This window comes from Tympanuchus pallidicinctus, unplaced genomic scaffold (assembly GCF_026119805.1).
Source record: "Tympanuchus pallidicinctus isolate F22 unplaced genomic scaffold, pur_lepc_1.0 scaffold3, whole genome shotgun sequence".
Lineage (NCBI taxonomy): Eukaryota > Metazoa > Chordata > Aves > Galliformes > Phasianidae > Tympanuchus > Tympanuchus pallidicinctus.
Genome location: NW_026294747.1, coordinates 8485981 through 8510860, shown reverse-complemented (window position 1 = coordinate 8510860; position 24880 = coordinate 8485981). Strand labels below are relative to the sequence as shown.

The 24880-nt window shown below is 35.2% G+C and overlaps 1 protein-coding gene across 5 annotated transcripts in view; it reads right to left on the bottom strand.

The window, feature by feature from the left end:
* Nucleotides 1-24880, bottom strand: part of SBF2 (SET binding factor 2) — a 236606-nt gene that overhangs the window by 114994 nt on the left and 96732 nt on the right. For all 5 annotated transcript variants that reach the window (XM_052695956.1, XM_052695959.1, XM_052695960.1 and 2 more), the window contains exons 3-6: nucleotides 21969-22106; nucleotides 10007-10120; nucleotides 8258-8368; nucleotides 5919-6024 (exon numbers count right to left, since the gene is read on the bottom strand). In XM_052695956.1, the coding sequence (XP_052551916.1) occupies nucleotides 5919-6024; nucleotides 8258-8368; nucleotides 10007-10120; nucleotides 21969-22106 (469 nt within the window). The remainder of the gene's footprint in view (nucleotides 1-5918; nucleotides 6025-8257; nucleotides 8369-10006; nucleotides 10121-21968; nucleotides 22107-24880) is intronic.

Sequence of the window (24880 nt, the reverse complement as noted above, 5' to 3'; positions counted from 1 at the left end):
AATATTAAAGACCATTTCTTCAAAATATTTCTTTTTCATAGAACAATTTTGTCATGTCATCTTAAATTTACATACTATAAAGTATTTAACTCCTACAAAACACTGCTTTATTTTATTGAAAATCCACTGATTTAATTATGGAATCTCTTCTGAAACGTAAGAAATATTTTAAGAGTTACATTCACAGCACTGGCCATGAGATACTTTGAATACAATTAGGGTCTTTCTCAAAAAGCACTTTTGTAGTCCAGAACACTGTTCCTCTGCTTGACTTCGACTTACACGTTTCAAATGCTAAAGAATCAGTAATATCAAGTTAACAGCATCTACAAAGGAAGAAAAAGGCAATTTATGCTAGTCAGATTCTAGGGTCACTAAGAAGGGAGTTTGAAGCCAATATCTACAAGAATAAGACTGCACAAATAGATTGTACTTCTGGGAAATGAAAATATCTGCATCTTTCTGTGTCCTCTTGACTAATAGAAATGCAAGAGGAATAGAGTGATGAGAACCAATTATTTTAGAAAATCTCTATCCTGGTATCTAAGAAAGAAAATCAGTTCAGGAGTTATGACAGAAGGCACTTGTGGTCTTTTGATCTCACATTACAGTACACTCTTCCCAGACATTAGAATCATAGAATCACCAAGATTGGAAATGATTTCCAAGATCATCTAGTCCAACTGTCCATTTACCACTAATGCTTTTCCACTAATCCACACCCCTCAGTATATCATAATGTTTCTTGAATACCTCCAAGGTTGAGGCTCAACCATCTCCATGGGCAGACCATTCCAGTGCCTGACAGCTTTTTTGGAGAAGATTTTTTTCCAAATAGACAACCTGAACCTCTGCTGGTGCAACTTGAAGCCATTTCCTCTAGTTCTATCGCTAGTTACACAGGAGAAGAGGTCGAACCACACCTCACCACATCCTCTTTTTAGGTATTTGTAGGGAATGAAAAGATCTCTCTTCTTCTCCAGACTAAACAATCCCAGCTCCCTCAGCCACTCCTCATAAGACATTCAGGTTCTCTTACTTTTAAGATGCACACGGCACTCAGTCACCCTTTTTAGCCTCTATTCTGTATACAATGCAGCTTAACTGTAGCAGCTTTGTTAATTACTCACTGTCTATTAATTTGCACCTAAAATTGTACAATGAAAGTTGACAGACTACAAAGTCTTTCTTTTTTTCAGGAAAGCAAAGTGCTTGAAATTCTCTGCTGTGTAGTGATGCTGATGTCTGACTCAGCACCAATTCTTTTTCTCAGAATTGAAATGAAATGTTCTAGATAATCTCCATCAGATCATTTCTCTGTTACTCCATAGGTCAACAGTTGCTGTACTGTGTTGTTTATCCTTGAGATATATAAACAATTATGAACAATTATGCTCACATCATGATTTTTGAGGTAGTGCTATGAGAGGCAAAATATGTTGGAAAGTTTATTAACAAATGAAGCCAGCTTTATTTCAGCATGCTGACAATCTGATCAGCATGCATGTTCTAAGATAAAGAAAAATTTCTTCCTTAGGATGAAACTGTACCAGGCAAGTAGGTCCCAAAGGGGTCCATAACTATATCTCCTGTCAAACTTGCAAGGTTTGGTTGTTAACAGCACAGGGACCAAAAGCTATCATTAAGAATCAATATCAAAACAAAAGAGTCTTCCTTGACTCTTTCAGTATGTCTACAGTGGAAACTGAAGACCACTAGCTGCCAGGGACCAGAAATGGTAGTAAGGTCAAGGTAAGGCAGGTGACAAGCAACAAATCCATCTAGCTAGACAAACCCACAGGTCTGAGGTCTACTGAATGGAGCGAAGGAAATGTGAGGATAGAAAGGCAGCCCAGTTAAGAGACCAAGCAACAAGCAAATGAAGGAAAAGCCTTGTCTTCAGAGTTGGAAAGTAGGGTAAAACATTAATTTTTAAGGAACATCTTGTTTCTTAATTGTTCTGATCAGCTCAGCAGTGCGATTCATACTGCCAGTTGTTGAAACAGGCAAAAATTAAAAGTGCAAATTAAAGCTGAGCTTCTTGCTTGACATATATCACTGAGGTCCCTGATAGAGTTTTCTGCCTTAGGTTCATTGGAAAATGATGTCCATTGAGGGGATGTAGGTATATGTCTCAAATACAAATGACCAAAGAAAGCCATGCTCAATAACAACACCAGAATGAAGCAGGCAAGCAGTACTTGAATTTGGAGAAGGAAAAAGTTCAAAGCAGAGACATAGGAACGTATTGTAAATATAGTGAGAGTTACTAGAAGACAACAATAATAAAAATCTCCTTCAATCCCCAAAAGAGCTTTTACAGATATCTAACATCTCACTAATAGGCAAGGAGAAATAGAAGAGTATTTAAACAATTCTACTTATCATGGACCATTCATAAACACAGCTTCATGATTACTGTTATTCTTAGCTGATGAAATATTTTTTTTAGGTGTAGTGATCCAGCTACATGCCTGGCTCTTGTCACGTTATTCTCATACATTACGTTTTTTGAAATAAATAGAATGTAAGATTTAAAGTGTCAAAGACTGATGTTCATTATTACAGCTTAAAGCCATTGGGGATGTTTTTCCCAACTGTAGTTTGTGGCCCAAGTAAAAGCAAAGTCTATTTCCAGATATGCTGTAAACTTGGTAATATAGGGAGGGTCATCTTCTGACATATTATCCTGCCAAGAAGAAAAAGCATGATGAGAGTATTATTGCACAATATTTCTCAAAATAAATGCTGAAATTACTTTTGTATCTATTCATAGTGGTAAATTTTGTCTTGTCGCCCATCTTTCTCAAAGAAAGCTATTTTTAAAAAGGTGATTTATCCAGTTCACAAATATTTTTCTAACTACTCTTCAATTTTCTATTAGTAATTCAAATAGGATTAAATGACTTGTACCGGAAGAGAAACAACTGAACATATTGTTACTCAACAAACAGCCTAGTTAATCTTTGTGTTCTGAACATAGGCATATAATGGGATCATAGCTATCATCAAATTAAACTAGCCAACAACATGCTGGACAATGGAAGTCAAATGATTTTGCTAGGTTGGATAAGAACCAGAGAAACAGAACAAGCATTACTATCAACAAAAAGCTCAAAAGGCTTCTAATAGGCTATGGCATCTAAAGAAAAGTATTAGACTTTACCTTAGAGAAAAAAAAGAAAAGAAAAAAACAATTTTTTTTTCAAAGGGATAGGCTAATAGATTCTTTCAGGACTCCTGCCATTAATGCTACACGTAAATTTACATCAGAAGTAAGAATAAATTCAAAACGTTTTATATTCCACAACCATTACAGATAGCTATCTGCAGCTGTATTGACAACACTTTTTCAGTACATCCAAACAGAAATTTCACATCAACAAATCTTGCCTTTAGAAGAACATAACAACTCTATCAAAGATGTATACCACCTACATGTCAAAGGAGCCATGCGCTGTTCTTTAAAGTGATATACACTACACAATGCTAACATTTTTTAATTTGTAAGATACAAGATTCTACCATCATGCTATATACCCTCAGATAATGAGACCCAAAAAACTTTGAAAGAGACATCAGCTGGGAACTGACATTCCCATGCTGCAGAATTTTAAAAGATTCCTGTTCTCCATCACACCAAGGAATAGGAGAGAGACAGGAAGAAATGCCACACAAGAACATCAGTTAGGCTCTTACAAAAATTCTGGGGCTTTGAGGAAATGAGAAAATGATGTTACAATAAAAAAGACAGGGTGCATGGAATCATTCTTTTTTTTTTTTTTCCCCTCCCCTTTGGAACTTGTATCATCTTTTCAGAGAAATGGGATGCAAGCTTGCAGCTTCTATGCCAAGTTTTATAATCACAAACTTCCCTCTATCTATCTCACATACTTTCTTCTCTCTCTCTCTCTCTATGGGCCAATATGAAGTGTCACTAATCAGAACTGTGAGTAATAAGGAACTTCTCCCGCATTTTCTCCCTTTCCCTCTACTGCTGATTTTCATATTCTTCCGTGCAGTGTTCCTGGAATGGGTACATGGTGTATTTGTGCTTACTGACTCTTTCCTGTACTCCTTATATGCTATTAAAACACAAGAAAGATCAGAACTCCAAAACTTAGTGCACATCAGAGGAAGAAAAAAAGCAGAAGTATAGAAACCAGAATGTTTACAGCAAAAAACTAAGTGAGAATGGTAACAGAAGAGATGGTAGACAAAAAGTAAGTCAGAGGTATACAACAGCAGAGCATAAATGATATAGTAAGGAATTAAACAATTCCAAAAAATAAGACTTAAAGTGTTAGCGATGGCTAGAGTATTACACTAAGCATTTTAGTTACATTTTAAACTCTCTAATACCCTTCTATAACAACTCTTCAGGGAGTTACATGACATCAGTGAGCCCATATTTATCCATTAATAAAATGTGGTTAATAATATCAGCTTAAATCCCATCTGAAAGCGATATTACACTCTCATACAAAAGTGTTATTATTTCATTCTATACAAAATGAGTGGGATTTAAAAGGCTCTATCTGCACACTTGACCTTACTAAGAATCTGAGAGGAAGAGACGGTACTTTTGGTTTTCCTTCCACACTCACATTCCCACTCTCTCCTTACATAGTTTCTCTCTATAAATCTGACGCATGAAATGGTTTGTCTTCGTTATCTCAGTTTGATCTTGTGACATAAAATAATTCAACCCCAATTTGCCCTACAAAAGCCATGTGTCACACAGTAACTAATCTGTCCAAGCACTAGCTAAAAACCTTGCTTCCTTTGACATTTTCAGAACTGAGAATTTGCAGTAACCTTTGCTACCATTGCCCTAGAATATATTGCCTTGTCTTAGGTACCTCATAGCACACTAATAGAACAAGCATACCATACCATACTGTGACTAATGCCACAATTCACATCTTCACCAAAGCGAAAGTTGTTTTTGGGCCTTTCCATGATTGAACCATTGCCTGTGGTGTGCTCAGTCTAATTCTAATGAATCTTGGTATTATAAGCAAAGTAAAACCTCAGGAACTGTGGTCAGGATAAGCAGCATCTATAACATTAGTTGCATTTATCCACAAAATATTAATATTTCTCTTGGAATACTTTGAAATAATACTGTAAGAATACTGAAAGAATACAATTAAGTATTTATATTGTATTTATCAGATCTGATATCAATTCCTTTGATATAGACTTTGACACATACACCATATGAAATCTTCTGTTGTCTAGAGGATTTTCCACTTCCAGAATCACTAGGTCTCACAACTAGCTGGAGTAGGAAACATAACTTACTACTGTTTTGACTGGAATAATTTCACTATGGATGGTCAGCAACAGACGTTACAGCACAGACTAAAATCTCTTCACCGTTTCAGAAGCATTCAAGAACTTCGCTTTAAACAATAAATGCTTCTGTTTCTCTTCTCATGTGCCTGAGTACAGCTACTTTTTTAAAATCCAATCACTCAAAATTATTTTCTATGACTTGGGAAAACGTATTCCACATTATCAGTGCCTGGTACCTTTTCTAGCAACTTTTTCATTTAGTAGTTTGTTTTTAACCAACTGGGTTTTATTCAGTTTGAACAGTACCCAAGGGGTAGAGATTCTTTTTACATGAATGTTACCATAATTGAGAAGCTCACCTCCATTTATAATACATTTGCAGATAGTGGATAACATTGGAGCTATTGTACCACAGGCAAGACATATGAAACGACATATGAATGCCTGATTAGGGGATAAAAGCACTATTAGTCATTCTTTCATTCAAAACAAATTAATATTGACCATGTTGCTTTCTTGGCACAGGATATAAGCTGAATATGAACAGAAAATATTTTACTCTGTGAATTCTTATTATTTTCCCCACCTCCCCCAGAGCAGAGCAGACCTAGACGTACCCAGCTGCTGAAAGAGAAGAGCCACACTGGTGCCTGTAACAGGAAGGCTATCATGTAGAGGAGTCTGTATCAGTTGTCGGTCTCCAGCTCCCAAAGAAAACAATTTCTGTAGAAACAAATGCACATATTTTTAGTATAAATTTAATTTATATAGAATAAACATATTATTGTCATACAGATAAAGTGATTCATCCTGTAAAAATTATTTCTTTTGTATACAGAATCTTAAAATCAGTAAGAATAACTGAACTAACATAGATCCAAAATATAATTTGAGGTCAGTATATGACCTCTTGAATGCATAGTGTGATAATGTCTTCCTTGTGAGTCATGCCTTTGAAGGCATTCAATATTACATTTTTAACTGTGCAATAAAAAACCCTCCAGAAAAAAAAATAAATTACAACACATTCAATTCAGAAAAACTACATTATTTTGTAATTGAAGGTTTTTTGATATGTGCTGTCTGCATGCCCACACTCATGTTCCATCACAAGACTAAATTTTTTCCCAAGTGACATCTGCATATTGAAGAGCACTCTCCTGCTAGTCCTATGTTCCCACTCAGAATATTTCAGTAGAATTAGAACTTCAGTTACCTTTGCAGCACAAGAACATGCCCCCAAGAAGGCAGACTAGAAATGAGAGTGAAAGGAATACACTTGTGTATCACAGTTCAAAAAGTATTATAACTGCAAATTAATCCTGCTTTCAAGACAACTGAAAGCATGAAGGTAGCAAATGCCAGTTGCTGCACAGCAGATGTCTGAAAGCAAAACATTCCACAGTAAAACCAAGTAAGTCCCTGAGCTGTGGCAGAGATCCTCTTGCCCAGCACTTAAGCAGCAGACCTGGATGCAGGCTAGTAGCTAGCTTTGCAGTTGATCATTTCAGCACTGGGCACACAAACAACCTGGGAGGCCCTTCGAAGACTTCTGGAGATAAGCATCAAAAGAGTGTTTCCATTCTAAGACACACAATTTAGATTTAGCCCTGGAAGCACAAGTTTAAGAAAGAAAACAGAAAAACTGATGTTCTGGTTAAAATGGAATTTTAACATCAACGAATTTAAGTTGCAAGTGAAAGATCATTTCATTTTAAGAAAGAAAGCAGAAGGTGAAACATAAATTTTCCCTGACTTCTAGCAGAAGATATTGCCAGTGACAAAAATCATACTTACGGACAGAGAGGAAAAAAGAAAAAAAGAAAAGGTGACAGAAAAAAGAGCCAGAAGTCCAAGTGGATCACCAAAACCTGTAACATGAGGTTAAAATGCCACTAAAAAGAGGGTTTCTGACAAAAAAAGAGATATTATCTAACTACTTCCTTTCAAAACTGAAAGTTTAGGGAGCAATCATGTAGATCTGATGAGGCTAAAAGGAGATTTTACTACATTTACCTTAAAGAGAAATTCCAGGAAAAACAGAAAAGAATTAGGGACTTGTTCAACTTCAAGAAGGATGAAAATCCATAGATTGGATTCAAAGCATGAGAAAATGCATATGAAATCCACTTTTAAATATTTTCATTTGCATTCTTAGTTTCCAGATGTGTTTCATGACATTTCCCTATAATGTCACAGCATAAAGATCAAGCAAATAACACCCAAGTGGCTGTCAGAAAACTATTAATGTATAGGAATAATTTATTTTAAGTAAATCAACAAACAAATCTGACTTTTTGCTCATAGAAAGCCAAAGGAAAAAACTAAAAGAAGTGTATTTACAAACTTCTCTGTGATTTTTAAATGTGTGGGCTACCTGGGATATTCAATTCAGAAAAAAAAGAAAAAAGAAAAAAAAAAAGACAACAAAACATGCTAAATGTTCTGGGTTTTTTTTTGCTTTGTGATGCTTTTTGAAACAGAAACTTAAAACAGTTACCAAAGGAAAGATCAATTGTACACTCAACAGCATGAAGAAAAAGACACAGGTAAATGAATTAAAACAAAGGATATGTAAAACAAAAAAAATGAACAAACAACAACAAAAAAATCTTCTTAATACATATATAGCAACAGACATTTTCCTTAACATGAGTTATTATTAAAAACTAAACTTATACAAACTGCTTGATTTGTTACTGTGCCTTGTAAAAAGCCAACTCAGTGACAAAATTAACCCTTTGACCCCATACTGGAATGGAATTTTTGCTCTCTTTAGAAGACAGGCCACAGGGAAAGCACTCGCAGGCCACAGGGAAAGCACTCAGCTGAACTATGATCTTTTTTTCAACAAAAATATTTAAAGAATTTTTTTCTGTTTTCTTCATAAATTCAATTAACTGGAAAAATACCTTTTTTTCTTTTTCTTTTTTTTTTTTTTTTTTTTTGCATTTACCTGAGACCCTCCAGAAGCAGGGACAAGGCATGAGCAGAGATTTGCAATGAGAGCCTCCAGGGACACATTCAGGCTGTCCACATACACAGTATAGATCAGTCCAAGGCAAGCCTACAAAAACACAGGAAATCTAAATACAGGGAACGCAGATTTGAAATTACTTAAAGATATGCATATAGTTTTTAAAACATAAATGTGTCTAATAGGGATTAATGTAGTGAAGGATGTTCCAATCAAACACGCTATAGAAGTAAATACTCATTAAAAAAAAGAACTTGGACATAAAAGCAACGTACGTGCTGGCAGGTGCAAATATAATCTTTCATAACAAGAAATTCAACGTTTTTGAATAGTATTTGTGCTTTGTTCAATTATATAAAAAGTGTTTTGCTAATAATTGTTTTTTTTAAATGACCATACTTGTAAAATTATCATAACTTCATCTGCAATCTAAACTATCTGGACCTAAATTTGACCGGTTTTCAGAGTAAAACACAGATGAACCAATGAGCTCCTCAGATTCATTGTAAAACTAGCATTAAGACTCAACAGCCCTTCATATTATTTAACTTTATTATTTCAATATAAACATATTTTAAATGAGTTAATATAAATATATTCACATTTCAACATTTCTGAACTTGTTTTGCATGGATTTGGTTTTGATTGAGAAACTGGAGATGCATCTTTATCGTTTTAAACTCAACATAAAACAACTTAGCATTATGTTCCAAAAAGCCTTTGAATCAAATAACTCCATTCCACAGCATTCTTCTGGTGCCTTTTAACTGCTATAATTTTGATAATTCCATAAATATCTTTGGAATTCTCTTCTTAGACATGTTTCCAACAGTAACTTCTCATATAACACATAGTTAAGCTATGAAATCCATTGCCATGAGATGTTATAAAATCAAGAGTCAAGAAACTGGACAAATTATACAAAAAAAATCATACCGTTGACACCTCTGGTTCAGGATGTCATTAAACTATAATTCACATTGGTCTGGGAAAGTATTCAGTGGAATTATTTCTACAGCCTACCCTCTTTCTACATACTTTGCTCTGCATTCACTAAAGGCCACAAGCAGAGACGATGCATTCACTTACATGGAATTTTTGTCTGAGTTGACGCCATCACTTCATCTCTACTGACAACTTACCACTGAGTGATTTTCCAACCTGATCTGTTAGCTGAATTATGTTTGCTTCTGTTAATATATATTAGCTTAATAAAAATTTGAGCTTTTAATTTATCTCTGATCAGCCATATCTCAACACCTGAAAGTAATCCAAGATCCTAAATCTCTGTCAGGCTTTTTTAATTTGATCTGGAAGAGGCTCTGACATTTTTACCTTACATATGGAAGAAAATAAGGTTTCACTATTAATTTACCATTAAATATTTAATCAATTTTTGTTAATGCATTATTTTTACCTGAGCAAGTCGGGTTTTGTCCTAATAATTCCCTTCATTGTATAGAGATTTTTCTGAGGTCAGTTTATTTTTTCATCTTCTACAGAGATATAGAATTACTTGGAGAGTAAAAAAAGCAATGTTCTAATCTAGAGGGGCTATTTACTGTCTCGGAAATTGAATTTTATCTAGCTCACTCTAAATCGATTTTTGCTGTTAAATTTCCAAGTCAATCCTGAGTCATTTCATATCAAAATTTAAGTCATTGCTGCTCATTAAAAACAGATTTGTCTGCTGACAGACATTATAAATGGCAATGCTAAGTTCTTTACCCTGAAAATTTCTGGATAATCTAGTCTGGACACAAGCACCAGACTCTTAGGAGCAAAGACTTCAGCAGGCGCAATTAAACCAGACTCCTCTTCTCCTTCAGTTTCTTTCGTTCCCTTGAAAAAAGAAACATCTCAATTAATAAGCAATCACTAAGTGAATTGTTAGCATTCTTACGAGAAGTTAACTGCTGTCAAAACTTCAAAAGCACTGTTAATTGGAAAGGAAATGCATACATTGTTTGAAACTAGCAGTGACATCAACAAACATCAACACGTTCCAGCAGTTGCCTGAACTCCATAAAGAAGCTTCTAGGGAGTTCAACTTGTAAAGACTCAACCATAAAGCCATGCACTGGTGTATCTAAAATAAAGTTCTCTAAGACAAAAGAGTTATCAGTAATGTTACAGCTAAAATTATCTATACAGTCATCTCCAGCCTGACACAGAAAATGTGTAAAATTCCTTCATAAAAAAGTAATTCATCAAATTTCCCAAGACAGCTCACCAACTTAGGAACATCTATGTTTCCGGTTTAAAAAACAAAACCAAAGGGTACCAAATAGATAAACTTTCAGTTGTTCACGATATTGTGCAACTTGCTCCAACCTCTTTGCCAGCTCTTACTTCTCGGTCACAAATATTTTGTTATCACTTCTGGCCAGAACTAAAGATGTCACTAATTATTTTCATTTCTAAAATTCCTCACATTCTTTGACAAATTTGTTAACTGAGTAAGTTTTCAAATGACAAAGCACTCCTTCCAATTTTTGCATGTAATTCTCTCCACTCCCACACCACCCACCACATTTCTAAACATGTTACTTATTCTTATGACTGAGCATTCTTTTAAGCAAAAATCACTGTATCATTTTAATTGGGAATACAAGAAAAATAACCTTCCTTTCCATCTGACAACGTGAAATATCTGCCTTTTATTTCTGTCATGTTCCTGGTCATCATTTCAGCTTATTTTAAGAGAAAATAACAGTAAAATAGTAATTTTTAAATGTAATAATTTTCTACTGTAAAGTAGAAACCTGATAATATTATATGAAATACCAGGAATGCTGCAAGATTAAACTTAATTTAGAATCTACATTTCCAAATAGAAGCAGGAAAAACAATGACAATAAAAGTACTTAGAATGGGTTTGTGAATGATTTAATTATGAAAAACATTCAGCTACAATAGATTTCCAGTGGGATTCTATGCAGGTTGCTCTGAAAGTAACGCTTCCTATTTATTTCCATGGAAACTACAACCAACACAAAGAGCAAAATATTACTTTTGGATAGAGCAAATTCTCAGCTACAAAACACAAAACATCACCATTAGCCGTGCATTTTTTCCAGTGATGAACAAAAGCCTGCAGGTCACGCTTGTAAAAATCTGACTTCTGTCCTGTCACCATTACTGAAATGCACCACCTACTGCCTCACTCTGCTCACAGCCAATTTTGGGTGTCCATAAATGTTCACCAAGCACTAATGAACGTCAACAGGTGCAAGTTTTTCTCATGGATGAAGTCAGTTCCACAGCTTTGTTTTATACACACTGCTATGTCAAATGCTGTTTTGTCATATTGCCCTTCTGCAATCTGACACACAGAACAAAATGGCAGGTAGGCTCAACTTCAGTCAACAAAATGGCAGAAAGGTTCAACTTTCAAAAGTTATTTTCTACTAAATCGATTACTCAGAATATTGTGCAATATCATAGAAAACTACAAGATCTTGAATAACTCCCAAGTGACATACAGAACCACGACAACATAATACTCCCTTGAGTCTCCATGAAAATACAGATCTCCTGTTGCTAATTCTCTCATTTTGACCTTTACTCTTCTGTGCAAGTGAAACATGGGCTCTTACATTCAGAACTGAAGCGGTGAGCAGTTTATTTCATATTTCTAACTTTAGATAATTAAATAATTAATAACAATTATTTTTATGTGAGTTCTGTATTCTAAAATGGTTTACTGTTAAGTGAAATTAAATGTGATAAACTACTGATAAAAATCACTGCATGAAGATGCTGCACTGAGGTACAGAACACTTTCCTAGACCACTCTTAAATAAAATTGCATAAATCATTTGGTTATTTGCTTTGTTCTCAATCATGAGAAGATATTCTCAACATGACACAGTGGGATGAAAAAATTAGCAAGAACATTAGGTAGAAAGCTTCCATAAACAGAAAGCAATAGTCACATAATAGAGATTCAGGATAGAAGGGAAATCTGCACACCTACTGATATGGTTAAGGACCACTAAACAAACAAGTGAAAGTTTATTGTATCAACTGTTATAAATTGTTATAAATCAAACTGCAATTTGAATTCTAGCAATAAAGGTGACGGGTTCCAGCTAGATTACAGATTTTGGACAGTGACAACATTAGGAAACTCAAATTAAAACTTCTGCCTTTTGAAATGTGGAATAAGAAAATGAAAGTCTCTCTAAACCCATGAGGTACTAAGATAATGAATACTCAGAGAGCACAGATAACGGGGAGGTTTCTATAAAAAACTATTTTCAGCAAATCAATTCACACTTGGATCTAGTTCTTTTTTAATTCATAACTAAATATAACTTTATATCTTTATAACTTTACGCTACTAAAAGTCTGCCTTACTTCACAAAAGATCCACAGAACAATGTAACATGACAGGAGCCATATTTCTGCTCATGCTTAACATTCAGACAGGCACAGTAGTGGAAGTCAGGAGACTAAGCAGATAATCACTGCACACATATGACTTCTAACCTACTTTTCAAGCAAAGCATTAACAGCATGAGCATTCTCTAGCAATGCTAAACGTCAGTGGTAAAACCACAAACTTAATTCTTTCTAGTTACACTTTTGCTCAAACACATGCACATTTTACCTTTTTAAATTTCCGTCTAAAGAAAAACCATTCCCTAAACAAAAATAACAAAATAAGTTTTGTTCTTAAAACATTTTTATTCTTTAATATAGCATTCAGTTGACAAATAAATAAAGAATAATTAATTGTTACAGAAATTAACATTCCTAAGCATACATACATTAAAAGGTGAAATTAAATGAGGTTGATAAGAAGTAGGATACCGTTGTTACTATTTCTTTTTAATCTGGTTGATTACTACAGCTTTCCTCTTGCACTTTTATTTGTTGGAAGAATGTAACAATGGTATTTGGTATAATGCTATGACACCTCCCTTTCATCACATCTTTCATTTCCTATGACTTTACCTTGGAAATGAATTACTGTGGTGGGGCTGGGTTGTTTCTCTGTGTTTTCTGGTTGTTATTTTAATCTCAGATAAGTTCTGACAAAGCCTCTTCAGTAGGCTAAGGAGTAGATAACAAACTGATCTAATTGATGAAAAGAACTATATGATGGTGGGTGATCATAAACGTTTTCGTCATGCTTAAAATATTTGATGTCTTGTAGTTATATTTGTTTTTGACTGAAGCTCATCAAGATCCCATACTCTGCTTGCCAAAGCCAGAATCCTCAATCCTGCATTTTTGAATGGTTTCTGAAGTTACACAGGGAATATGGAACAGAGATCTGTGTACTGTAGCTGACACAAATCCATCAAATAGTTTGTCTAGAAAATGACATCATATAGCACTATTAAAATGTTCAGACATATGTATGTATCTAAGTAGAACATGATTGAGGGGATGTATCAATTTTAGTTGAAACAGAAAAAAACTGATCTGATTCTACAGCATTTCTGATTCTACAGTGTTTAATTTGTTCACCTGTTTTTTTTGTTTTTCCTTCCCTTTCACATCTGTTCTTTTTTCAGTAAATAAGACATAAAAACATAATAACCTCACAGAAAATGGTGAAAGTGCTTTTGAAGTACATATGACAAAATTTAACTTTAGGCTCTGTAAAGAGACTGGCCAAAAAAAATTGTGTGGGCTGTAGGGAAAGCCAATACATTCAAACTCATTTTTTCCATGCATTTTAAAAGTGAACACACCCACATCTACATTATATGTATTCAACTCCTGATATACATAACGAGTTTCTAGATTCTTACATACATGAAAACAAAGCTAGTGAGTATGAATGAATATATTTCAACTGATCATTCTGCTTCCTGTGTCAGTGAAGCAGATATTTAACATTTGTGACCCAAACTGAAGGGTTTGGGGTAACCTGGAACATGAAGTAACCAGATACAGAATCAAAAGCATCAGTTTTCATTCCATAAACTTCATCTATAAAAGCAGATGAGTTAATAAAATGCATTTCTCCAAGCATTTGGGAAAAAAACAAAAACAAAAAATAGTACAATTAAAGTTCAGATGACAAAAACAAACAAGCAACAACTGCATGAATTCTCTGACAGATAGCTTAGAAAAATTAAATGTGATCACCACTATTAATCATGCCTGTTATTTATTTATTTTGCTTGCCTGTATTCTGAATAACTTATTCCTCAGTTTAGCCAAGGGATGATGGCACTAAGCCCAAGTCAGACAAATTTAGACTAATTATTCAAATATTTTTAAATACAGGAGATAACTGACAATTGGAGTTACCTCCCAACAGATTAGGCATGACATCCTAGATCCATAATCTAGAAATAGTGTAATATATTTTTAATAGATGCAATTAAACTCAAATACTTGTGGGCTAGATACACATTATTAAATAAATACTGCTTTGATCTAAATTGAACAATCAGAAACAGTGCCCTTTGGCTTTAATGAAACCTGCCTGATATGACAAATTGTATAAACAACTGGTCAGAATGAAACAGGCGCAGTTAACAACATTTAGGTTGAGGTGATTTCAGAAGCTCTACCCAGCCACCTGCACCTTCTGCAAGCTGTCCTCACTGCTCAGCAAAACTGAAGCTGGAACAACAGTGAATATCAAATAATCCTACTACATTTGCTACTCAGTGAATTCTGCTGTAGCTCACAAATATACATTCAGAATTGGAAAATTATGAGCTTCAGATGCCATATGGTAACAGCCAAGAAGAGTGTAATTGTTCAGTTTCCACATTCAGCATCAAAGCAGTGCAAGAGAGACGTTTCAGTGGCACCAAAACAGCAGCATTCACATGCGTGAAACATGACAGAAGCTCAACCAACCAAAGCAAGAGCAAAGCTGTTGGAAGCTCCTTTGGATCAGGTCCTTTTCTTACTTCTTAGCTTTACTCTTCCTTTACTTTTTGTTGCTGAAACCAATGATCTCATATAGAAACCAGACACCTGAAAATCTGACCAAATCCCAAAGCACCAAACCCAAAGCAAATGAGATAGAAAAAGTCAGTCTCAAAGAACAACAAAGGCAGTAACAAAACCATAAAAAGGGCATGCTTGCTGACATATGTTCAAACTAACAAGGGGAGGTAGCTCTTCATGCAATGGTTATTTAACATCTGAAGCTTTCAGTAAAAATTAACTGATTTTGCACTACTACATTGAAAAATGACAGCCAAGAAAAAATGAGCAGCTAACTGTACTCATATTAATCTTATCTTTCTTACTCAACAGAGATACTCACTGCTTTGATCTAGCCCTCAAACACTGCTTTTTTCTTTAACTTGCACGAACATAATTTTTGCTACCACAATGAGATTAGTATATCAGCTCAGATTTAAAACACTGACACTTAAAAATAACAATCTAGCCAAAATCTACATTAGGAACTGAAGTCAGTTTTTAAAGATTCAAATAACCTACCACTATAATTCAAAAAACTTTTTCTGCTGTTGAATGTAGATGATCTTAATGGACTTCCACAGCCTGAAGACATACAAGCAGTAGTTCAATCAACATGCACTTGAATGTTAGCACACATGAACCACAACTATCCCTCCTCTTTCGCCCCTGCATGACCACGTGCTTTTGGGTCTCTGAATCAACTCTGTGCCAGCTCTGTCAGAGGCATCTTCAGGCACCAGGACAATCCAAGCATGCTGTTCATACATCTCCACTCTGGAGGCATATGCTGTTGAAGTCAGTGCATTTAATTCTCATTAGCAGTGGGTGGAGATGTATTAGGTCAGAGTGAGGAAAGTCAATTTCAACGGAGGTACTGAAAAGTTAGAAAATATTTGATGTAGCTCTGAAGTTTTGAGGGTGGATGGTTGGCACACATAATTTGAAACTCAGAAGAAATCGAATGTGAACAGATAGTAAATTACAGTTGTACTTACAATGATTCTTCAGCCCAAGAGAGAATGAACATCTGTCATTACAAAAACTTTCACTCCAGCACTTCATGACAATTGTCAAAAACAGTTTGCCCTTTGCAAAATTCTGCAACAAAGTTGTGCCAAGGTCAGCAAACCCTTTGTTTTTCTAATGACTGCCCAGGACAGATTTGGAGACCATGCATGAATTCTTACTTTAAGAAAAATTATTTGAAGCTTTAGTAATCTCATGCCAATTGCTCATTTGGGACAGATCCCTTTCTTTCCACGTGATTTAGGTTCTGCTGGTCTCATTTGCAGCCAAACAGCCGGTTTATTAAAAATCAAAGGCCAAAAACCATTCAGCATCAGTTCATTTTATTTATTTTTCAGATTATGCAAATGCTTATATCCAATAAACTCAGCTGACTGCCTCCAGAAGACCAATATGCATCTTGTCTACAATCTGCTGCACTGAACTAAAATTGCAGGTGGAGAGATCTACTTTGTGGCTGCTTCATGTACAGAAATCATACCACCATAGCTAAACTTATACTGGGATAAATATGCTAATGTAAAAGCCATTATCTTGCTTCAATCCTTTCAGAAAAGGATAATAAACTTCTAATCTCTGTAACACGTCCCATTCACTTTCTAACTACTTCTGGCACTGAAGAACACTCCCAAGTGACAAACACTCCCAAGTGATAAGGAGTTTGTATCACACTTTCTTGCATGACACAGCATCCATTTTATGTATTCCATTCAACGCAGGTAATTTCAAAATCCACAGAAGTTACCTACATGCATTACCACCTAAACACATGTACAGGATGCTGAAATTAAAGTAACCAAGTACCCAGTCTTTCCACCTTCCCATCCAGCTTATGCAGCCACAGGCTAAAGCAAGTTTCTTGAGTAGGCAAAAAGCCCACGTAAATGCTGGAAGATCTGGGAAGTCCATACCCAATGAACATACAGTTGCCACACAAATGGCAAAAGTTCAATGTTCATGGTGTAGATTCAGACAAAGACAAAAAGACTATCATTACCCCAAAGAAGCCTTTCTATCCTGCAACAGCATAAACTCACATTGGGAAGGAGATATCTGTGCATGCACAAGCACATCTCAAGAAATAAAGAGGACAGGACTAATTACTTCCACAGTTATTAGGATGATGAAAATACGATTTTCTTCATTCAGCTGTTCTCAGCTGAACTTTCAATTCTGGTCTAGAGAAGACCTTACACATACTGAAGGATATTCAGAATATAAGGCTATTTCTCATCACGTAGAATATGAACTATACATTTTCTCCTCACATAAAGGAAGCGAGGCATTGCTTTAATCTCTGGATATTACCATACCATTAATTTCTCCACAGATTTAGAAGGATACTGCTAGACTCCTTGCAAAGTGTGAGGAATACCAAAATATCAAAAGGAGGATTAGATTTTACATTTCAAGAAGGATTCTCTGCTAAAAACCAAACGTCAGTGACTCATCAAGTGGCACGTGCTTTAACACAGTAGGATGACCAACTCTACAATCCAAGCATAAAAACTAAAATTTTATGGAGCGTGATGTCATTTTTTGGCAGTTGTTCCTTTGACTCAGGAAATATTTGCAAATACTGTGTATCTGCCATGTTCTGGTACGGGATTTTTACAATTTCTTTTTATATGGTTTTGCAATGGAGTAGAAGAAGCGAGATTCTGATTCTGGAACAGGGGAGTTGCAAATTAGCTTATATACATCTACAATTCTATGATTTCACAATGATATGTTTAATCTTACTAACCTTGTGATCACAGCATTTTAATGTACATATGATTAAGACAAATCACCAGGTAAATCTTGTAGTAAGATCGTTAGAAACTAATACTTGACATTTCCTGCTCATCATACTGAACAGAATTTCTGTAATGCAAGAAATGCAGTCACACAAGCTCAGTTGCTGACATAAATCACTCTCTAATTTGTTGATGGTGGGGTTGGTGAGAGGGTTTTTTCCCAAAAAATGCAAAACAAATATACAACTTGACCATTATGTTTCCAATGTGAGTCACCATTTTTCAGAAAGATTCCTGCATGTTAGCAGGTAACATCCAGAAACTGCTTTTAGAAATTACTATGCATATGTGTATTCTGGGGGGACAGCTAATAAATCTACATACACAGAGCTTTATGGATGAATACTGGAGATGTAAGCTATGATTCTTTCTGAATATTCTGACTCTTCGATAGTTTTCAGCTTCAGTCATCAGAAAAATAAACAATAGACTTTTTTTTTCGGCTGAGAGGTCAAAGCTTTCTTCATATCCACAACAAATTAGAGCAAGAGAGTAGACAGTAAGGATCAATATACAGTAATGCAAAAAAAATTCAAAGGCTGTGTGGAAAGAGGCAGTAAGGATATTCCTGACTTCTCCACCTCCTCCTAATTCTTCTAGATACACGCAAGTCAGTACAGCATCTGGCTTTATCTGTCAGGGAATTTCTAACTGGCATCTTAAGGCAGACATGAAGGTGGATCAGACCACCTGGAGACACAAGAAGTAAGAAGGAAGGAGACAGAGGTTCTGTATCTCAGACTTCTTAACATCTGGATTGGTAGGAACTTAAGGTAGGAGATAAATCTTGCACATTAAACCCTTTTTAACTATCTGAATGAGTCTTTAAATGACACTGGCTCCACCATTGGTAACTCTTGACTAGACTAGTCATGTTCCAAATGTTAGACCTCCATTAAGGTCAAAAATTGAAATGCATGGTTTTAATTACAGATGGGGAACGTATACTTGAAACTTGTTACTGGAACCTTAAAGATATCTTAGAATGATTCATAAGGAGTTATACAGGAAAACTGCACCACCTGCATTCATGGCGAGTTCTTCTCACATACTTAATGGAATATCCTGTGTGCACCTTCCTCACAAAGACAGATGTGAAATATTAATCACACCAAACATAACACCGATCTTTTCTCTATACTATCACGACTTTATGAGAGTTGACAATCAACTGACCAGCATCTACGCAAATACTAACTGCTGGGTCAGTTCAAAATGACAACACTGCAACAATGCCAAATATGACTCATAGGTGTCAAAAGGTGTCAGAGAATAAAAGACTATTTTATTTTCTGCCCAGAGATAGAAAGTTGAAGAGAGGCCATGAGCTGACCACCGGAGCCTATGCTTTTATCATCACTGGGAAACGTCTTATGGCACACAACAGACAAGAGATTAAATGGAGAACAGCACTTTCAAAGACACTGTAAAGAATTTTTTTCCCCCACAGACTCCTTTAGCTTTCTCCAAATAGCTTTTATAATTGCTGTATTAATATTGTATCCTAGGCTATCATGGGTATACCTCACAATCACATGAGTATAGTCTCCTTACTTTTCAGGAAATATTTGTGTACTATCCTGCAGCAAACATTTAAAGTAATAATGAAGGCAATTGCAGCAGCAAAAGTAGACTTCTCAGGAGCAGCTTGAATAATTGTGTCAAAAAGATTATTGTATTTGCATGCAAGAGACTCAGAAAAGGTTCTCTACTCTCTTCTAGCATTCAAGAGATATGAGCTTGTTTTCACTTTGCAGCACAATTAACAACAGAAACTCCCAAGTGGTAGGTATGAATGTCTTGCAAAGATGATTCTGCCAAGTCAAACAGTAAATCTACTCTATCTGAATTCAGACCAGTCTCATATAACTGCAAGATGTACCTGGTGAAAGCTATCACCTTCATCACTATTGGAAAACTGAATCTTCCATTTGTCTTATTTAACTGTGAAAACTGATGTCCACATACCAAGTTCACATACAAAGTTTTACAGAATTTTTGTTTAATAAGGTGTGCATCTGAATAGTTAAATCAATATTACTTTCATAGCCCAAGTTTCATAAGCTTATGTTTCATTACAGATTGTACATGTGCTGAATTCTTGTCTAATGACCATGTAATAGGGCACGTTCAATTATTCTCTTTGGGTTTTAGAAAGAAACAGGAAGTTTGGCTATAAACAAAGCAGTCATAGAATAAATTTCACCACAGCAAGTTCATCTGAAAAATATGCATTCTTTGCAACACAGCCAGGAATGGCATTACGAGAACCAACATCCTGCTGCTCTCTCTTTTTTTTCATATATATTTTTTATTTATTTTTCCTTGCCTTTTTGCTGTTGTTTGTTGTTGCTTTTGTAAATTTGTTTTGTTTTGTTTTTATTTTCCTTATTATTACTACTTAAGCAATATAAGAAAGTAACCTTTTAGTTAATAATGTTAATACATGTTTTGTGATGAGCATTACTTGAAGGATGTGAATAGTGAATCAAAAGCAGCTGCTAGAAACCACAGGATGAATAACAAGTTTGCTAAATTTAGTATATGTTATGAAATACATAGAGTGGAAGAAGTCAGCCATTTCAAATTTCTATCAGCTGGGAAGGAATTGGTATAGAATGTTTTGTTCTTTAATTATAAAATACAGGAAAGATGATAGGCATTAGTAGAAACATGTCTATTGATCTACACTAAAATAGATTTATCTGCTTGTATTTCTGCTTTTAGCTCCTCCCAGTAACATAAAAAAAAAAAACAACCACATCCATTTCAATAGTAGTGTTAATGAAACAGGAACAACCATTATTCCCTGGCTTCCAGTCGTGCCTAGAATAAGCCCAATGTTGTTTCTGCTACTCTGTGTCTATTAAATATTTGACAAGATAAAGTAAGATTTCAACTCCAGTATTAAACAGAGTAAGCTTGGAGCACCAAAAGCATTTTCTTAAATGCTTTTAATCAGATGTTATAGTTCTTCACTAAAAGAACAAACAAGCCCTTTATCTAGTTATCTATGTATATCTTTTTTTTTAAATATACTTAATGCCAAGGTTTTGCTTATTTTTGATTTTTCATTTGGGAAAGAAAATATTTCAAAACATAACAGCAATGGTCCACAATTACAGACTGAATTAGGATTTCCCTAGGTTCTAGCTACTAAGGATTCCAAGGATTATGTCATAGCATAGATTCTGTGAAGTACTCTACATAAAATGGGAAACAAAATGTCTATTTTTGAAAGACTGAAGTTGCCCAAACATAATTAAATGCATGTTTAAAAATCAAGACTGCCAAACAGCTGACACCCAAAATCTGACCTACCTAAACTGAAGAATTATTCTATCAGTTTAAAAATGTGGACATTTACACCCACACAAGTCTTGCCAATAAATGAATTTATAGAAATGTGTATACATTACAGCATACGTGTACATGCTTGCCCTGTGCTAGACTGATAGAGATGGCCAGTAGAGGGAGCAGAAGTTAATAAACACCATAGAACAAAACAAAATTCCTGCTATGTCTTACGCTGAAGTAAATGAGAGGAACGTTACATTGGCTGTCTCATTAACAACAACAAAACAGATGGAGGAAAAAAAGGAAGAAGATAGATGATGGAGAAAAGAAAAGCCACATGGAAGAAAACAAAGGCAATGGATACAAGTTGCAGGGGAGATTCTGACTATCTAAGAAGACTTTTTTTTTTTCCTTTGAGAATACTGAATTATTGGAATAACCTCCCCAAGGACATGGTGGATTCTCCAGCTCTTGAGACTTTTAAAAGTTTGGCTAGACAAAGTGTTACCTTGGAACAAAACCACACACTTAAATAAGAAAGAACAGGACATCCTCAGCAAGAAGATTAAAATATTTCCTAAAATTGTCCTCTGTTACATTAATCTTGTATTTCTAGACACTTTTTTTTACATTTCTGTGACTTATTTTAAAGGTGTTACCTGTAGATTAATCTCTGCTTCATAGAAAGTTAAGCAGGAGCAGTAGTGTCTCTCCGAGTCTATATCAGTCAAAACCACCACAAAGAACGTTGGCTGTTTTCTCTCTTTTGAAAGCTGCCATCCTCCAGGTTGGCAAAACTAATGAAACAAAAACAAACAAAAGAGGCATTTAGTTATGCAATATCTTCTTTTCTTTTCTTTTCTAAGAACTATGGAAGACAGTTTTAAGCGATACAACAGAACATCATCTGAAAAAGAAGCTCTGAAAATTTCACTGAAAGCAAATGTATACAGAACTGAAAAAATTTGAGAAAATGGAAAAAAAAAACTAGTAGATTAGATTGATAAACTTTGAGGGAGATGTTATACACAATGTATATGCTACACACACAATAACTAATAGGTCCCTATTCAGTATTTAATAAAATCCATACAAGGATTTAAGAAGCAACAATAGGAATAAACTGGCAATTAATGCAGACTTCATTTAGATTATGATTTAAAATTTGAAGCTAAAATCATTGTCTTGGAATGTCTCTGATTACATTTTTAATTTTGCTTTGTTTTTAAGGAACCTTAAAACTACAGGTTGCAACCTGCTGTTCCATTACATACACAGAAGTGCAACTAAAATTAGCTTTTGAAGTATAAAACTACTGATATACTGTGTAAGTTGTATACATTTTTGTGCACAGTAAGAAAAGCTAGTCAGGATAATCATAAAATACAGACATAGAAAGCTGCTTTCAGATTTGATTGATTTCATATGCAGTGTCACAACGACAGAATAATCTTTTCCTGTTCAAGTACCAGCTGCATCCAAACCTTTTCTTTTCCCTGAAATAAACCTTCCTGTTTTTAAAACAAAATTGTTCAGCACATAAGATTGGCCTTTTTACTTCCCACCAATCAAAGGATCATACGTACTTGTTCATCTGTAATCATTTTAAGGAGATATAAAATCTAAGAATGGCTACGCTGGATAAGACAAGTCCAGAACGCTGTTTCAATCACGATCTAAGAGTAACAGCTTAAAAGCAGTACAAGATTGGGTAACGGCTCGGTTACTGTTCTTACCAGCAAAGTTTCCAGCAGCCTCCATCTGATGAGCCTTCTGAGCCACAGGCAATATATTTGTCCTTAACATTCACTGATAGCTATTAAAACTGTCCCTGGCTTTCCTTATTAGTTTACCTAGTCAAGCTTAAACACTCTGTTTACAACTACTTGCAAAAATATTCAACACTTACTCCAACAAAAGCCTATTTATAGAGCACCTTTTCACTTACTTAAGGATTATCTCTATAAACCTCATTGCAAACATCTGAAATTTTCTAAGGGGTCGTATCATAACATGTACATTATTTTCCAGCCCTGTTGAAAAGTGAGCTCATATCTTATGACTTTATAAGGTCTCAGGGACCAAAACAATTTCTTGCCTCAAAGATGCTCCAAGCACATCACATGTTCTCAGAACACTATTACTGCAGCAGTGAGCAGACTGCATGATGTGTATTAACTATAACATACATCAAATAAGCTTGAGTCCCTTCAGTATTTATCCCTCCAAGCTGACATGAGCTATGGCATTTCAAGTCACCCTACACACTGACAGGAATTTTGACCTCAGAACAGAGGTGCACAAGCAGTATGAGTAAAAAGAGAAACAGAGCACAAAAGTGAAGAGAAATCTATATAGGTTTTTTCTTCTTTCAATAACAGAAGTACATCATTGATTAATAACGTGCTCCCAGTAATGGGAGACTGGGCTGAAATTTCGAAGTCAGTTTGATGGAAAATCTTGAAATGGTCTTCATGGAATTTTGTATTCCATACTGAATACTGAAGACTTGAAATGACATATGTAAAAAATTCACAAGCACATAATTATTAACAAGATCCTAAGCTTAGAATTTACAAGGAGTGAAGACAACAAGACATGTCTGCATTAGGGAAAAAAAAAAAAAAATCTAGAATCATTCAAGAATGCAGATAGCAAAGGAATCAGGTTGAGATTTCATGTTTCCAGCAATTTCTCTCCATCCCCCAACATCCTGGTCCAGACAGCTGATGAAAACTGAAAGCATAAAAATAAGTTGCACACAAACATTTACTACAGATTGATCTTTAGAACCTCTGCGATAAAACTTGGGTATTCCTGGGTGAAAAGCAGTTAAAATTCTGTCTCTGATACTCTGATACACAGCTTGTTTTATGATCCTGGGAAAAACTTCCAAACCCAAAGTTTCTCATGTTGTGTTCTTCATATTCAGGATAGACAGCTTAACACTTCTGAGTCTTTATTCTTAGAAGTGGTAAGCACTCCCTCCTGCAACTGAGCATAACTGTTTCAAACATCAAAAAGTCCTCCTTGAAAAGACATCCTAGTCATTCCAAGCTAAGCATCCAGCATTAGCCAATGAGTTTGATATTACTGGCCTTATCTCCCTTTGTTTTTCATCCCACATCAGTTAAAAATAAGAAAATACCACCACTGATCTTGCAGGACTTCCATAAAGATAACGTAATGTGGTAGATGTATACAGACATTGTAATGAAACGATCATCAAAGTCTGATGATGAAATCGTGTGAGTTCTGCATGTATCGTAGAGTTTAGGAGGTGTGTGGTAAAAAGCCTGGAATCTGTATCTCGAAAAGATACAACAACACACAGCCACTGAGTACCCCTTTGTTCAACGACGATGAGCCAAAATGTAAAGAATACAGTAAAATCCTAATAACAAATAAATAAAGTCAATCTTCTCACGGTATACCGTTAAAATTGAATCATACACACAAAGTCGGCCAAATTAAGGTTATTCACGCAGCCTTGGCTCCAGCACTTCTCAAGCTCTGCACGCTCACATTTACGGCTCTTGCATTCCTTCAGACCTGCCAAGCCTACCTGTTC